General features: G+C 27.8%; 1 protein-coding gene across 1 annotated transcript; it reads left to right on the forward strand.

The window, feature by feature from the left end:
* The first annotated feature begins 1345 nt into the window (after positions 1-1345).
* Positions 1346-2834, forward strand: LOC129741279 (chitinase-like protein Idgf4). Its single transcript, XM_055733004.1, has 3 exons — positions 1346-1469; positions 1535-2285; positions 2348-2834. The coding sequence occupies exons 1-3, from the start codon at positions 1346-1348 to the stop codon at positions 2802-2804; spliced, it is 1332 nt and encodes a 443-aa protein (XP_055588979.1). The 3' UTR covers positions 2805-2834.
* The last annotated feature ends 14129 nt before the right edge of the window (positions 2835-16963 follow it).

Below are 16963 nucleotides of genomic sequence, written 5' to 3' on the forward strand. Positions count from 1 at the left end.
TACAAAAATTACAAAAATTACAAAAATTACAAAAATTACAAAAATTACAAAAATTACAAAAATTACAAAAACTACAAAAATTACAAAAATGACAAAAATTACAAAAATTACAAAAATTTCAAAAAATACAAAAATTACAAAAATTTCAAAAATTAAAAAATTACAAGAATTACAAAAATTAAAAAAAATTACAAAAATTACAGAAATTACTTAAATGACAAAAATGACAAAAATGACAAAAATGACAAAAATGACAAAAATGACAAAAATGACAAAAATGACAAAAATGACAAAAATGACAAAAATGACAAAAATGACAAAAATGACAAAAATGACAAAAATGACAAAAATGACAAAAATGACAAAAATGACAAAAATGACAAAAATGACAAAAATGACAAAAATGACAAAAATGACAAAAATGACAAAAATGACAAAAATGACAAAAATGACAAAAATGACAAAAATGACAAAAATGACAAAAATGACAAAAATGACAAAAATGACAAAAATGACAAAAATGACAAAAATGACAAAAATGACAAAAATGACAAAAATGACAAAAATGACAAAAATGACAAAAATGACAAAAATGACAAAAATGACAAAAATGACAAAAATGACAAAAATGACAAAAATGACAAAAATGACAAAAATGACAAAAATGACAAAAATGACAAAAATGACAAAAATGACAAAAATGACAAAAATGACAAAAATGACAAAAATGACAAAAATGACAAAAATGACAAAAATGACAAAAATGACAAAAATGACAAAAATGACAAAAATGACAAAAACGACAAAAATGACAAAAATGACAAAAATGACAAAAATGACAAAAATGACAAAAATGACAAAAATGACAAAAATGACAAAAGTGACAAAAATGACAAAAATGACAAAAATGACAAAAATGACAAAAATGACAAAAATGACAAAAATGACAAAAATGACAAAAATGACAAAAATGACAAAAAATGACAAAAATGACAAAAAATCCAAATTACAAGAATGACTTTAATCACAAATCAGGTTGGTTGGTGAGTTTCATTCGAACAACAGCCCAATAATTTTTTTTTATCTGCTAGAAATTATTTTATAGTTTTTTGTTTGCACATATTTAGACAAACAAGTCTGAGATCAAACACGGCTTAATCAACCGCAGGCAAACGTGAGCTCAAAGCATAATTTTCATATACCCTTAATCGTATTGCTCGAAGCATAGTCAGCATCAGTCGATCCTCGTTGTTAGACCGAAGCATTCTGTAGTTCCCAACATTTTTTTTGTTTGGCTTCTTCATCCTAATCCAGTGCTAGAAGATTCAACTCAGTTGGTGCAGAAATGTGGTGGAAGACGGTCACTTTCTTGTTTTTCTTGATCCTCGTCGAAATTCAGAGCCAGGCGGTCAACAACGGTTCGACGAGAGTATTTTGCTATTACGATGGATCGAATTCGCTTAGAGAAGGTAGGAATATTTTTGGTTTTTAAAGAAATGGTTTTTTTTATGTTGATTGTGTTCTATGTTCATAGGGTTTGCCAGGGTGACATTAACTGACATTAAACCGGCGCTTCCTTTTTGTACTCATCTGATCTACGGATTTGCGGGTATCGATCCTACTACTAATCGGATTCGTGCTCTGAACGAATCTCTCGATTTGGACTCTGGAAAGGGTCAGTATAGGGCCGTAACGGCTTTGAAGAAAGACTACCCTCATCTGAAAGTTCTGCTCAGCGTTGGCTTTAATAGGGATCGGTCTGATGAACCACCTCATGGAAAATATCTAACTTTGCTAGAAAATGCTGGAATGCGCATGCGATTCGTGAACTCGGTCTACAGTCTACTTAAGACATACGGATTCGATGGTCTAGATCTAGCCTGGCAGTTTCCTCAGACTAAACCTAAAAGCACTCTAAAATGGACAGACAGATTGTGGGACGGATTCAGGCAGCTCTTCACAGATGAAAGTACTTCGAAACCTAAGCCTGATGCGCGGAAAGAAGCGTTCGCGGAAATGGTACGAGACTTGAAACATGCTTTTAGGGCAGGAAATTTCGAACTCTGTCTCACGGTCCTTCCACATGTTAGCGAACCCAAATATCTGGATGTGTACACCTTGAGATCGAATGTGGATTACGTTAACCTGGCGGCTTTCGATCTGCTAACTCCAGAAAGAAATCCCAATGAAGCGAGCTACACAAGTCCAATTGATCACCATAATCCTGTCTACTATCGTCCAAGTAACAGCAAAGATGACAACCTGGAAAGGGCATTTGAAGTCTGGTAAAAGCTTTCATGATCTTTTTAGTAACTCTCTATTATAACTGTTTAAAATAAATTTTTAGGCGAGAAACGGACACAAAACTCGAGAAAATAATCGTTGGAATTCCTACTCACGGACGTGGTTGGAAGCTGAGCAAGGACTCGGAAACCTCGGGTGTCCCACCGATCGCAGCCAATGGTTCCGCGATTCCTGGTCCCTTCAACGGAAAACCTGGACTCTACAGCTACCCGGAAGTTTGCACCATGTTGGCCGATTCCGTGAAGATAGGTCGTGCGCTAGTCAAGGTTGAAGACCTCACCAAGCGGCTCGGAGTGTACGCTTATCGGCTTCCTGATGCACATGGCGATGATGGAATCTGGATATCGTACGGAGACCCGGATTCAGCCCGAAACAAAGTGGCTTATGCGAGAAAACGTCATCTGGGTGGTCTCTCCATATTTGATCTGGGAAATGATGATTTTCGTGGGACGTGTGGAACAGGGAAATTTCCTATCTTAAAAGCGGCCGTAAACATTTAGAAGAAATTTAGTGAAACCACCAAAATAAGAAAGACTCAATACATAATTTAAAAAATTCTCTTATTTCATTCATTCGAACTTCGATTTAAACTAACAACCACAACCCTGTTATATGGTGTAAGAGGAAGAGGTTCGGTTTTTTTTAAACGATTTCAAAGAAAATCAGAAAATTATTTCATTCATTGACTATTTAATTCAAGAAATTTCGTTCCTCTCGGAAAAATTGATCCAAGAAAACGTTTAAACTCCAAAACAGTTCAACTTATAAATTTTAAGTATTTAAGCCAAGTTTTAAAATAGTTTTTTCAGAGCGCCACTCATGATAGCATATTACACGTCAGTTTTGTTATTTTTTAACTATTCTTTTGTGATTTTTGTCATTTTTGTCTTTTTTGTCAATTTTGTCAATTTTGTCATTTTTGTCATTTTTGTCATTTTTGTCATTTTTGTCATTTTTGTCATTTTTGTCATTTTTGTCATTTTTGTCATTTTTGTCATTTTTGTCATTTTTGTCATTTTTGTCATTTTTGTCATTTTTGTCATTTTTGTCATTTTTGTCATTTTTGTCATTTTTGTCATTTTTGTCATTTTTGTCATTTTTGTCATTTTTGTCATTTTTGTCATTTTTGTCATTTTTGTCATTTTTGTCATTTTTGTCATTTTTGTCATTTTTGTCATTTTTGTCATTTTTGTCATTTTTGTCATTTTTGTCATTTTTGTCATTTTTGTCATTTTTGTCATTTTTGTCATTTTTGTCATTTTTGTCATTTTTGTCATTTTTGTCATTTTTGTCATTTTTGTCATTTTTGTCATTTTTGTCATTTTTGTCATTTTTGTCATTTTTGTCATTTTTGTCATTTTTGTCATTTTTGTCATTTTTGTCATTTTTGTCATTTTTGTCATTTTTGTCATTTTTGTCATTTTTGTCATTTTTGTCATTTTTGTCATTTTTGTCATTTTTGTCATTTTTGTCATTTTTGTCATTTTTGTCATTTTTGTCATTTTTGTCATTTTTGTCATTTTTGTCATTTTTATCATTTTTGTCATTTTTGTCATTTTTGACATTTTTGTCATTTTTGTCATTTTTGTCATTTTTGTCATTTTTGTCATTTTTGTCATTTTTGTCATTTTTGTCATTTTTGTCATTTTTGTCATTTTTGTCATTTTTGTCATTTTTGTCATTTTTGTCATTTTTGTCATTTTTGTCATTTTTGTCATTTTTGTCATTTTTGTCATTTTTGTCATTTTTGTCATTTTTGTCATTTTTGTCATTTTTGTCATTTTTGTCATTTTTGTCATTTTTGTCATTTTTGTCATTTTTGTCATTTTTGTCATTTTTGTCATTTTTGTCATTTTTGTCATTTTTGTCATTTTTGTCATTTTTGTCATTTTTGTCATTTTTGTCATTTTTGTCATTTTTGTCATTTTTGTCATTTTTGTCATTTTTGTCATTTTTGTCATTTTTGTCATTTTTGTCATTTTTGTCATTTTTGTCATTTTTGTCATTTTTGTCATTTTTGTCATTTTTGTCATTTTTGTCATTTTTGTCATTTTTGTCATTTTTGTCATTTTTGTCATTTTTGTCATTTTTGTCATTTTTGTCATTTTTGTCACTTTTGTCATTTTTGTCATTTTTGTCATTTTTGTCATTTTTGTCATTTTTGTCATTTTTGTCATTTTTGTCATTTTTGTCATTTTTGTCATTTTTGTCATTTTTGTCATTTTTGTCATTTTTGTCATTTTTGTCATTTTTGTCATTTTTGTCATTTTTGTCATTTTTGTCATTTTTGTCATTTTTGTCATTTTTGTCATTTTTGTCATTTTTGTCATTTTTGTCATTTTTGTCATTTTTGTCATTTTTGTCATTTTTGTCATTTTTGTCATTTTTGTCATTTTTGTCATTTGTCATTTTTGTCATTTTTGTCATTTTTGTCATTTTTGTCATTTTTGTCATTTTTGTCATTTTTGTCATTTTTGTCATTTTTGTCATTTTTGTCATTTTTGTCATTTTTGTCATTTTTGTCATTTTTGTCATTTTTGTCATTTTTGTCATTTTTGTCATTTTTGTCATTTTTGTCATTTTTGTCATTTTTGTCATTTTTGTCATTTTTGTCATTTTTGTCATTTTTGTCATTTTTGTCATTTTTGTCATTTTTGTCATTTGTCATTTGTCATTTTTGTCATTTTTGTCATTTTTGTCATTTTTGTCATTTTTGTCATTTTTGTCATTTTTGTCATTTTTGTCATTTTTGTCATTTTTGTCATTTTTGTCATATTTGTCATTTTTGTCATTTTTGTCATTTTTGTCATTTTTATCATTTTTATCATTTTTATCATTTTTATCATTTTTATCATTTTTGTCATTTTTGTCATTTTTGTCATTTTTGTCATTTTTGTCATTTTTGTCATTTTTGTCATTTTTGTCATTTTTGTCATTTTTGTCATTTTTGTCATTTTTGTCATTTTTGTCATTTTTGTCATTTTTGTCATTTTTGTCATTTTTGTCATTTTTGTCATTTTTGTCATTTTTGTCATTTTTGTCATTTTTGTCATTTTTGTCATTTTTGTCATTTTTGTCATTTTTGTCATTTTTGTCATTTTTGTCATTTTTGTCATTTTTGTCATTTTTGTCATTTTTGTCATTTTTGACATTTTTGACATTTTTGTCATTTTTGTCATTTTTGTCATTTTTGTCATTTTTGTCATTTTTGTCATTTTTGTCATTTTTGTCATTTTTGTCATTTTTGTCATTTTTGTCATTTTTGTCATTTTTGTCATTTTTTGTCATTTTTGTCATTTTTGTCATTTTTGTCATTTTTGTCATTTTTGTCATTTTTGTCATTTTTGTCATTTTTGTCATTTTTGTCATTTTTGTCATTTTTGTCATTTTTGTCATTTTTGTCATTTTTGTCATTTTTGTCATTTTTGTCATTTTTGTCATTTTTGTCATTTTTGTCATTTTTGTCATTTTTGTCATTTTTGTCATTTTTGTCATTTTTGTCATTTTTGTCATTTTTGTCATTTTTGTCATTTTTGTTATTTTTGTCATTTTTGTCATTTTTGTCATTTTTGTCATTTTTGTCATTTTTGTCATTTTTGTCATTTTTGTCATTTTTGTCATTTTTGTCATTTTTGTCATTTTTGTCATTTTTGTCATTTTTGTCATTTTTGTCATTTTTGTCATTTTTGTCATTTTTGTCATTTTTGTCATTTTTGTCATTTTTGTCATTTTTGTCATTTTTGTCATTTTTGTCATTTTTGTCATTTTTGTCATTTTTGTCATTTTTGTCATTTTTGTCATTTTTGTCATTTTTGTCATTTTTGTCATTTTTGTCATTTTTGTCATTTTTGTCATTTTTGTCATTTTTGTCATTTTTGTCATTTTTGTCATTTTTGTCATTTTTGTCATTTTTGTCATTTTTGTCATTTTTGTCATTTTTGTCATTTTTGTCATTTTTGTCATTTTTGTCATTTTTGTCATTTTTGTCATTTTTGTCATTTTTGTCATTTTTGTCATTTTTGTCATTTTTGTCATTTTTGTCATTTTTGTCATTTTTGTCATTTTTGTCATTTTTGTCATTTTTGTCATTTTTGTCATTTTTGTCATTTTTGTCATTTTTGTCATTTTTGTCATTTTTGTCATTTTTGTCATTTTTGTCATTTTTGTCATTTTTGTCATTTTTGTCATTTTTGTCATTTTTGTCATTTTTGTCATTTTTGTCATTTTTGTCATTTTTGTCATTTTTGTCATTTTTGTCATTTTTGTCATTTTTGTCATTTTTGTCATTTTTGTCATTTTTGACATTTTTGTCATTTTTGTCATTTTTGTCATTTTTGTCATTTTTGTCATTTTTGTCATTTTTGTCATTTTTGTCATTTTTGTCATTTTTGTCATTTTTGTCATTTTTGTCATTTTTGTCATTTTTGTCATTTTTGTCATTTTTGTCATTTTTGTCATTTTTGTCATTTTTGTCATTTTTGTCATTTTTGTCATTTTTGTCATTTTTGTCATTTTTGTCATTTTTGTCATTTTTGTCATTTTTGTCATTTTTGTCATTTTTGTCATTTTTGTCATTTTTGTCATTTTTGTCATTTTTGTCATTTTTGTCATTTTTGTCATATTTGTCATTTTTGTCATTTTTGTCATTTTTATCATTTTTATCATTTTTGTCATTTTTGTCATTTTTGTCATTTTTATCATTTTTGTCATTTTTGTCATTTTTGTCATTTTTGTCATTTTTGTCATTTTTGTCATTTTTGTCATTTTTGTCATTTTTGTCATTTTTGTCATTTTTGTCATTTTTGTCATTTTTGTCATTTTTGTCATTTTTGTCATTTTTGTCATTTTTGTCATTTTTGTCATTTTTGTCATTTTTGTCATTTTTGTCATTTTTGTCATTTTTGTCATTTTTGTCATTTTTGTCATTTTTGTCATTTTTGTCATTTTTGTCATTTTTATCATTTTTGTCATTTTTGTCATTTTTGTCATTTTTGACATTTTTGTCATTTTTGTCATTTTTGTCATTTTTGTCATTTTTGTCATTTTTGTCATTTTTGTCATTTTTGTCATTTTTGTCATTTTTGTCATTTTTGTCATTTTTGACATTTTTGTCATTTTTGTCATTTTTGTCGTTTTTTGTCATTTTTGTCATTTTTGTCATTTTTGTCATTTTTGTCATTTTTGTCATTTTTGTCATTTTTGTCATTTTTGTCATTTTTGTCATTTTTGTCATTTTTGTCATTTTTGTCATTTTTGTCATTTTTGTCATTTTTGTCATTTTTGTCATTTTTGTCATTTTTGTCATTTTTGTCATTTTTGTCATTTTTGTCATTTTTGTCATTTTTGTCATTTTTGTCATTTTTGTCATTTTTGTCATTTTTGTCATTTTTGTCATTTTTGTCATTTTTGTCATTTTTGTCATTTTTGTCATTTTTGTCATTTTTGTCATTTTTGTCATTTTTGTCATTTTTGGCATTTTTGTCATTTTTGTCATTTTTGTCATTTTTGTCATTTTTGTCATTTTTGTCATTTTTGTCATTTTTGTCATTTTTGTCATTTTTGTCATTTTTGTCATTTTTGTCATTTTTGTCATTTTTTTCTTTTTTGTCATTTTTGTCATTTTTGTCATTTTTGTCATTTTTGTCATTTTTGTCATTTTTGTCATTTTTGTCATTTTTGTCATTTTTGTCATTTTTGTCATTTTTGTCATTTTTGTCATTTTTGTCATTTTTGTCATTTTTGTCATTTTTGTCATTTTTGTCATTTTTGTCATTTTTGTCATTTTTGTCATTTTTGTCATTTTTATCATTTTTGTCATTTTTGTCATTTTTGTAATTTTTGTCATTTTTGTCATTTTTGTCATTTTTGTCATTTTTGTCATTTTTGTCATTTTTGTCATTTTTGTCATTTTTGTCATTTTTGTCATTTTTGTCATTTTTGTCATTTTTATCATTTTTATCATTTTTATCATTTTTGTCATTTTTGTCATTTTTGTCATTTTTGTCATTTTTGTCATTTTTGTCATTTTTGTCATTTTTGTCATTTTTGTCATTTTTGTCATTTTTGTCATTTTTGTCATTTTTGTCATTTTTGTCATTTTTGTCATTTTTGTCATTTTTGTCATTTTTGTCATTTTTGTCATTTTTGTCATTTTTGTCATTTTTGTCATTTTTGTCATTTTTGTCATTTTTGTCATTTTTGTCATTTTTGTCATTTTTGTCATTTTTGTCATTTTTGTCATTTTTGTCATTTTTGTCATTTTTGTCATTTTTGACATTTTTGTCATTTTTGTCATTTTTGTCATTTTTGTCATTTTTGTCATTTTTGTCATTTTTGTCATTTTTGTCATTTTTGTCATTTTTGTCATTTTTGTCATTTTTGTCATTTTTGTCATTTTTGTCATTTTTGTCATTTTTGTCATTTTTGTCATTTTTGTCATTTTTGTCATTTTTGTCATTTTTGTCATTTTTGTCATTTTTGTCATTTTTGTCATTTTTGTCATTTTTGTCATTTTTGTCATTTTTGTCATTTTTGTCATTTTTGTCATTTTTGTCATTTTTGTCATTTTTGTCATTTTTGTCATTTTTGTCATTTTTGTCATTTTTGTCATTTTTGTCATTTTTGTCATTTTTGTCATTTTTGTCATTTTTGTCATTTTTGTCATTTTTGTCATTTTTGTCATTTTTGTCATTTTTGTCATTTTTGTCATTTTTGTCATTTTTGTCATTTTTGTCATTTTTGTCATTTTTGTCATTTTTGTCATTTTTGTCATTTTTGTCATTTTTGTCATTTTTGTCATTTTTGTCATTTTTGTCATTTTTGTCATTTTTGTCATTTTTGTCATTTTTGTCATTTTTGTCATTTTTGTCATTTTTGTCATTTTTGTCATTTTTGTCATTTTTGTCATTTTTGTCATTTTTGTCATTTTTGTCATTTTTGTCATTTTTGTCATTTTTGTCATTTTTGTCATTTTTGTCATTTTTGTCATTTTTGTCATTTTTGTCATTTTTGTCATTTTTGTCATTTTTGTCATTTTTGTCATTTTTGTCATTTTTGTCATTTTTGTCATTTTTGTCATTTTTGTCATTTTTGTCATTTTTGTCATTTTTGTCATTTTGTCATTTTTGTCATTTTTGTCATTTTTGTCATTTTTGTCATTTTTGTCATTTTTGTCATTTTTGTCATTTTTGTCATTTTTGTCATTTTTGTCATTTTTGTCATTTTTGTCATTTTTGTCATTTTTGTCATTTTTGTCATTTTTGTCATTTTTGTCATTTTTGTCATTTTTGTCATTTTTGTCATTTTTGTCATTTTTGTCATTTTTGTCATTTTTGTCATTTTTGTCATTTTTGTCATTTTTGTCATTTTTGTCATTTTTGTCATTTTTGTCATTTTTGTCATTTTTGTCATTTTTGTCATTTTTGTCATTTTTGTCATTTTTTGTCATTTTTGTCATTTTTGTCATTTTTGTCATTTTTGTCATTTTTGTCATTTTTGTCATTTTTGTCATTTTTGTCATTTTTGTCATTTTTGTCATTTTTGTCATTTTTGTCATTTTTGTCATTTTTGTCATTTTTGTCATTTTTGTCATTTTTGTCATTTTTGTCATTTTTGTCATTTTTGTCATTTTTGTCATTTTTGTCATTTTTGTCATTTTTGTCATTTTTGTCATTTTTGTCATTTTTGTCATTTTTGTCATTTTTGTCATTTTTGTCATTTTTGTCATTTTTGTCATTTTTGTCATTTTTGTCATTTTTGTCATTTTTGTCATTTTTGTCATTTTTGTCATTTTTGTCACTTTTGTCATTTTTGTCATTTTTGTCATTTTTGTCATTTTTGTCATTTTTGTCATTTTTGTCATTTTTGTCATTTTTGTCATTTTTGTCATTTTTGTCATTTTTGTCATTTTTGTCATTTTTGTCATTTTTGTCATTTTTGTCATTTTTGTCATTTTTGTCATTTTTGTCATTTTTGTCATTTTTGTCATTTTTGTCATTTTTGTCATTTTTGTCATTTTTGTCATTTTTGTCATTTTTGTCATTTTTGTCATTTTTGTCATTTTTGTCATTTTTGTCATTTTTGTCATTTTTGTCATTTTTGTCATTTTTGTCATTTTTGTCATTTTTGTCATTTTTGTCATTTTTGTCATTTTTGTCATTTTTGTCATTTTTGTCATTTTTGTCATTTTTGTCATTTTTGTCATTTTTGTCATTTTTGTCATTTTTGTCATTTTTGTCATTTTTGTCATTTTTGTCATTTTTGTCATTTTTGTCATTTTTGTCATTTTTGTCATTTTTGTCATTTTTGTCATTTTTGTCATTTTTGTCATTTTTGTCATTTTTGTCATTTTTGTCATTTTTGTCATTTTTGTCATTTTTGTCATTTTTGTCATTTTTGTCATTTTTGTCATTTTTGTCATTTTTGTCATTTTTGTCATTTTTGTCATTTTTGTCATTTTTGTCATTTTTGTCATTTTTGTCATTTTTGTCATTTTTGTCATTTTTGTCATTTTTGTCATTTTTGTCATTTTTGTCATTTTTGTCATTTTTGTCATTTTTGTCATTTTTGTCATTTTTGTCATTTTTGTCATTTTTGTCATTTTTGTCATTTTTGTCATTTTGTCATTTTTGTCATTTTTGTCATTTTTGTCATTTTTGTCATTTTTGTCATTTTTGTCATTTTTGTCATTTTTGTCATTTTTGTCATTTTTGTCATTTTTGTCATTTTTGTCATTTTTGTCATTTTTGTCATTTTTGTCATTTTTGTCATTTTTGTCATTTTTGTCATTTTTGTCATTTTTGTCATTTTTGTCATTTTTGTCATTTTTTGTCATTTTTGTCATTTTTGTCATTTTTGTCATTTTTGTCATTTTTGTCATTTTTGTCATTTTTGTCATTTTTGTCATTTTTGTCATTTTTGTCATTTTTGTCATTTTTGTCATTTTTGTCATTTTTGTCATTTTTGTCATTTTTGTCATTTTTGTCATTTTTGTCATTTTTGTCATTTTTGTCATTTTTGTCATTTTTGTCATTTTTGTCATTTTTGTCATTTTTGTCATTTTTGTCATTTTTGTCATTTTTGTCATTTTTGTCATTTTTGTCATTTTTGTCATTTTTGTCATTTTTGTCATTTTTGTCATTTTTGTCATTTTTGTCATTTTTGTCATTTTTGTCATTTTTGTCATTTTTGTCATTTTTGTCATTTTTGTCATTTTTGTCATTTTTGTCATTTTTGTCATTTTTGTCATTTTTGTCATTTTTGTCATTTTTGTCATTTTTGTCATTTTTGTCATTTTTGTCATTTTTGTCATTTTTGTCATTTTTGTCATTTTTGTCATTTTTGTCATTTTTGTCATTTTTGTCATTTTTGTCATTTTTGTCATTTTTGTCATTTTTGTCATTTTTGTCATTTTTGTCATTTTTGTCATTTTTGTCATTTTTGTCATTTTTGTCATTTTTGTCATTTTTGTCATTTTTGTCATTTTTGTCATTTTTGTCATTTTTGTCATTTTTGTCATTTTTGTCATTTTTGTCATTTTTGTCATTTTTGTCATTTTTGTCATTTTTGTCATTTTTGTCATTTTTGTCATTTTTGTCATTTTTGTCATTTTTGTCATTTTTGTCATTTTTGTCATTTTTGTCATTTTTGTCATTTTTGTCATTTTTGTCATTTTTGTCATTTTTGTCATTTTTGTCATTTTTGTCATTTTTGTCATTTTTGTCATTTTTGTCATTTTTGTCATTTTTGTCATTTTTGTCATTTTTGTCATTTTTGTCATTTTTGTCATTTTTGTCATTTTTGTCATTTTTGTCATTTTTGTCATTTTTGTCATTTTTGTCATTTTTGTCATTTTTGTCATTTTTGTCATTTTTGTCATTTTTGTCATTTTTGTCATTTTTGTCATTTTTGTCATTTTTGTCATTTTTGTCATTTTTGTCATTTTTGTCATTTTTGTCATTTTTGTCATTTTTGTCATTTTTGTCATTTTTGTCATTTTTGTCATTTTTGTCATTTTTGTCATTTTTGTCATTTTTGTCATTTTTGTCATTTTTGTCATTTTTGTCATTTTTGTCATTTTTGTCATTTTTGTCATTTTTGTCATTTTTGTCATTTTTGTCATTTTTGTCATTTTTGTCATTTTTGTCATTTTTGTCATTTTTGTCATTTTTGTCATTTTTGTCATTTTTGTCATTTTTGTCATTTTTGTCATTTTTGTCATTTTTGTCATTTTTGTCATTTTTGTCATTTTTGTCATTTTTGTCATTTTTGTCATTTTTGTCATTTTTGTCATTTTTGTCATTTTTGTCATTTTTGTCATTTTTGTCATTTTTGTCATTTTTGTCATTTTTGTCATTTTTGTCATTTTTGTCATTTTTGTCATTTTTGTCATTTTTGTCATTTTTGTCATTTTTGTCATTTTTGTCATTTTTGTCATTTTTGTCATTTTTGTCATTTTTGTCATTTTTGTCATTTTTGTCATTTTTGTCATTTTTGTCATTTTTGTCATTTTTGTCATTTTTGTCATTTTTATCATTTTTGTCATTTTTGACATTTTTGTCATTTTTGTAATTTTTGTCATTTTTGTCATTTTTGTCATTTTTGTCATTTTTGTCATTTTTGTCATTTTTGTCATTTTTGTCATTTTTGTCATTTTTGTCATTTTTGTCATTTTTGTCATTTTTGTCATTTTTGTCATTTTTGTCATTTTTGTCATTTTTGTCATTTTTGTCATTTTTGTCATTTTTGTCATTTTTGTCATTTTTGTCATTTTTGTCATTTTTGTCATTTTTGTCATTTTTGTCATTTTTGTCATTTTTGTCATTTTTGTCATTTTTGTCATTTTTGTCATTTTTGTCATTTTTGTCATTTTTGTCATTTTTGTCATTTTTGTCATTTTTGTCATTTTTGTCATTTTTGTCATTTTTGTCATTTTTGTCATTTTTGTCATTTTTGTCATTTTTGTCATTTTTGTCATTTTTGTCATTTTTGTCATTTTTGTCATTTTTGTCATTTTTGTCATTTTTGTCATTTTTGTCATTTTTGTCATTTTTGTCATTTTTGTCATTTTTGTCATTTTTGTCATTTTTGTCATTTTTGTCATTTTTGTCATTTTTGTCATTTTTGTCATTTTTGTCATTTTTGTCATTTTTGTCATTTTTGTCATTTTTGTCATTTTTGTCATTTTTGTCATTTTTGTCATTTTTGTCATTTTTGTCATTTTTGTCATTTTTGTCATTTTTGTCATTTTTGTCATTTTTGTCATTTTTGTCATTTTTGTCATTTTTGTCATTTTTGTCATTTTTGTCATTTTTGTCATTTTTGTCATTTTTGTCATTTTTGTCATTTTTGTCATTTTTGTCATTTTTGTCATTTTTGTCATTTTTGTCATTTTTGTCATTTTTGTCATTTTTGTCATTTTTGTCATTATTATCATTTTTGTTGTTTCTGTCGACATATGTGCTTTTTTTGTCTGATTAATTCAATCATATTGGTTTGTCGAAAAGATGTTTGATTAAATCCGAAATTTCCATTTAAATTCACTTCAATGAAGTTTTCGCATCGATTCAAACAAATTGTACATCCGAAATGTGCCTCATTTCGTTCAACGAACCTCCCCATGACATTAAAATCAAAATCCGATCAACAACAACAACGTTATTTAGTCAATCTTTTTAGTTTTGATAGTGTGCTCGCAATTTGCTTCTTTTTCTAGAATACACGTGCCACGATCATTCCCAATTTTTTATCTCGCGATTTCAAAACACCAGGGGTCATCCATCTAAGCATACAGACGAAGAACGGGCGCAAAGAGAATTGATCAAATTTGTTGCTTGTAGATTGGGAAGTGTGATTCACAAGTCCAGTATATGTTGCTTTCTTTGAATTTTTTAATATAGTTTTGAAAAAAAAACTTAACCTATGGAAAAATTACGTCCTTTTTTTAAAGTAGCTTTTTCAATAAATAATTTCAGCTCATGTTTCGAAATACAAAAAAATGTCAGGTTTAAATAGATGCAGCATTTTGTGCTACATTCTCCTTCATTTGATAACGCACAGTAAATAAAGCCGAGTGCGCGTGTTTATAATTCCAAAAAAAATGCGTCCAAGAACCATGTGTGTATATTTCGGTTGAGTGGTTTTGAGAGAAGCTTTTTTCGGGGCCCAACTCACAGTGGTGCAAAACCGATCAAAAAGTTGGCAAGGACTATAATTTTAGAAATGATTATTGGAAACTTTCTATACTTAGTGTAGCTAAAATATGTTGTTAAAACTATATTAACGGGTGATACGGTCAAAATTTGGTCAAGGGAAAACGCGTGTAAATCGGTGAAATCGTTTATTTAAAAAATCAAATAAAATTTCTTTTTCAAGTTTAATTAGTATAAAATTCAGGAAAATATTCAGTTAGACATCTGCTTTTCCAAATCCGAATTTCCGGGCCTTACGCTTAACCCCTGCCATCAGATTTTGTACAGCCACCTTGTCCACCTTCTTAGCCGCAGAAAGCCAGTTTGCCTTGAACTGCAGCTATCTTTAGCAGTTTTTTTTTGGTCTTCTTTAGGTTCCGCTTGACAATAGCCCAGTATTTTTCAATTGGGCGGAGCTCTGGCGTGTTGGGAGGGTTCTTGTCCTTAGGAACCATCTGCACGTTGTTGGCGGCGTACCTCTCCATGGCCTTTTTACCGTAATGGCAAGATGCCAAATCCGGCCAAAACAGTACGGAACCGGCATTTTGACAACTGACGAGTGAATTCCACAATCAAACTAAGAGCAACATTCTACACACACTCAAACACGTTCAAAATGAGGGGTGTTCAGGTTTTTTAAATGCAAAATTGAAAGAAATACGTCAAGTTGATATTAACCAAATTTTGACCGTATCACCCTTTATCTTGAGTTAATCACGGAGTGCAACCATGATTCCATTGGCCAGGAAGGGCCACAGGTGGACCGTTGTTGATAGCAAGCTCAAGCTCAAGCTCAAGGACACCTGCACTTTTTTCTTCAATTTCTCCCTAAATGATTAATAGCTCAACTGAACATCGTAGGCTTTCGGATATATTTATCAATTCGAACATTGAAGCAAGTGGACTTACTTACTTATTTAATGATCCCGCGCCGATCCTCCGGTACATAGGGATGTTGTTCTTTGTCAACAATATTTCCGGATCACGAATACGCAGTTTACAATTATGATGCTGTATTTTAAATCCCTGAATAATTGATACAAATTTAGATAGGTGCGATTAATTAATAATGTTCATAAACTTACGTTTAGTATGTTGTCCGCACTTAACGAAGATCTCATATGTTCGGCTTGATCAATAAGGTAAGTTAGCCTCAGTGTTCCCTGGATAAGTAGTACATAATTGTTTACAATCATCTAATAGTTAAGGTTCAAGAGCTTACGTTTGCCGACTGAGCACCAATTGCCGGTTTATAGGATTCTTTTTAATTGGTGGTTTCTGAGCAGCTCCGGTCAGGTTATGATACTAAATTAGATAAAATGTGACGACTACTTAAGTTTTGATTCCTACCGCTATCGAAACGGGAATACTTACTTAGTCGCTATAGCAACTTCTGTTTTTATAACCTGATAATATTATGCTGATAATTACAACACCTGATACTCAGAAAGGAAGTATTAATATAAGCAATTTCGCACACACGTTTTCTCGCTGTGATAACTTTTTTAGATGATTTGCACTTTTCGATCTATCTCTCTATCCTTCTACCTATCTATTCCTGACGTTTACATTTCATTTCTGTTGTCGCGTGATTGACAGTTTGATAAGGGCACGAGATGCAACGAGGGACCCCGTTAAAGATGTGGTAAAAGACCTCCACTGTTGACGATACGGAGCCAGCGTCTTCACCTGGTCCCAGTCAAGATTCTCGCCGACAGTTCGGATTTCAGCGAGTTTCTGGGTCTGCCTCTTCTTCGATGACCTTCTGGATTCCAATCTAGCGCCTCTCTGCAATCTCGTTATCATCTTTCCGCAGTGTGTGCCCAATCCATCTCCACTTACGTTCCCGAATCTCGATTTCTAGCGCCCTTTGATGACAACGGCGATGAAGTTCAACGTGTGAGATCCAGTTGCCAGGCCACCAAGCGCGGATGATGTTCCGCAGGCAGCGATTCACAAAAACTTGCAGTTTTTTCGGTCAAATGCTTTTTCGAAATCAACGAACAACAGCAGAAGAGAGTCCGGGAATTCGTTGATTTGTTCCAGTATTATTCGTAGCGTTACGATGTGGTCCACACATGATCGTCCGGATCGGAACTCAGCTTGTTGCCGTCGGAGTGTAGCGTCCATTTTCTCCTGGATCCAGTTCAGGATCACTTTGCAGAGTACTTTGAGAGTTGTACAGATCAACGTTATGCCACGCCAGTTACCACACTCGATCAGGTCTCTTTTCTTCAGGACCTTTACAAGGATACCCTGCATCCAGTCGGCCGGGAATGTTGAAGTATCCCAAATGTCAGCGAAAAGACGGTGCAACGTTTGTGCTGACAAGGCAGGGTCGGCTTTCAGCATTTCAGCAGGAATGCAATCGATTCCAGGCGCTTTGTTGGATTTCATGTCCTCGATTGCCGCTTCTATTTCAGCTAGCGCGGGCGCTTCCGAGTTGACGCCATTAATACGATTTACTGTTG

The sequence above is a fragment of the Uranotaenia lowii genome, chromosome 2 (assembly GCF_029784155.1).
Source record: "Uranotaenia lowii strain MFRU-FL chromosome 2, ASM2978415v1, whole genome shotgun sequence".
Lineage (NCBI taxonomy): Eukaryota > Metazoa > Arthropoda > Insecta > Diptera > Culicidae > Uranotaenia > Uranotaenia lowii.

Bases quoted from the DNA above. Each gene is read 5' to 3' on its own strand.
- LOC129741279 (XM_055733004.1), top strand. From the start codon at position 1,346: ATGTGGTGGAAGACGGTCACTTTCTTGTTTTTCTTGATCCTCGTCGAA. The intron at 1,470-1,534 runs GTAGGAATATTT...CTATGTTCATAG, and splicing joins ATCGAATTCGCTTAGAGAAG to GGTTTGCCAGGGTGACATTA. The intron at 2,286-2,347 runs GTAAAAGCTTTC...ATAAATTTTTAG, and splicing joins GAAAGGGCATTTGAAGTCTG to GCGAGAAACGGACACAAAAC.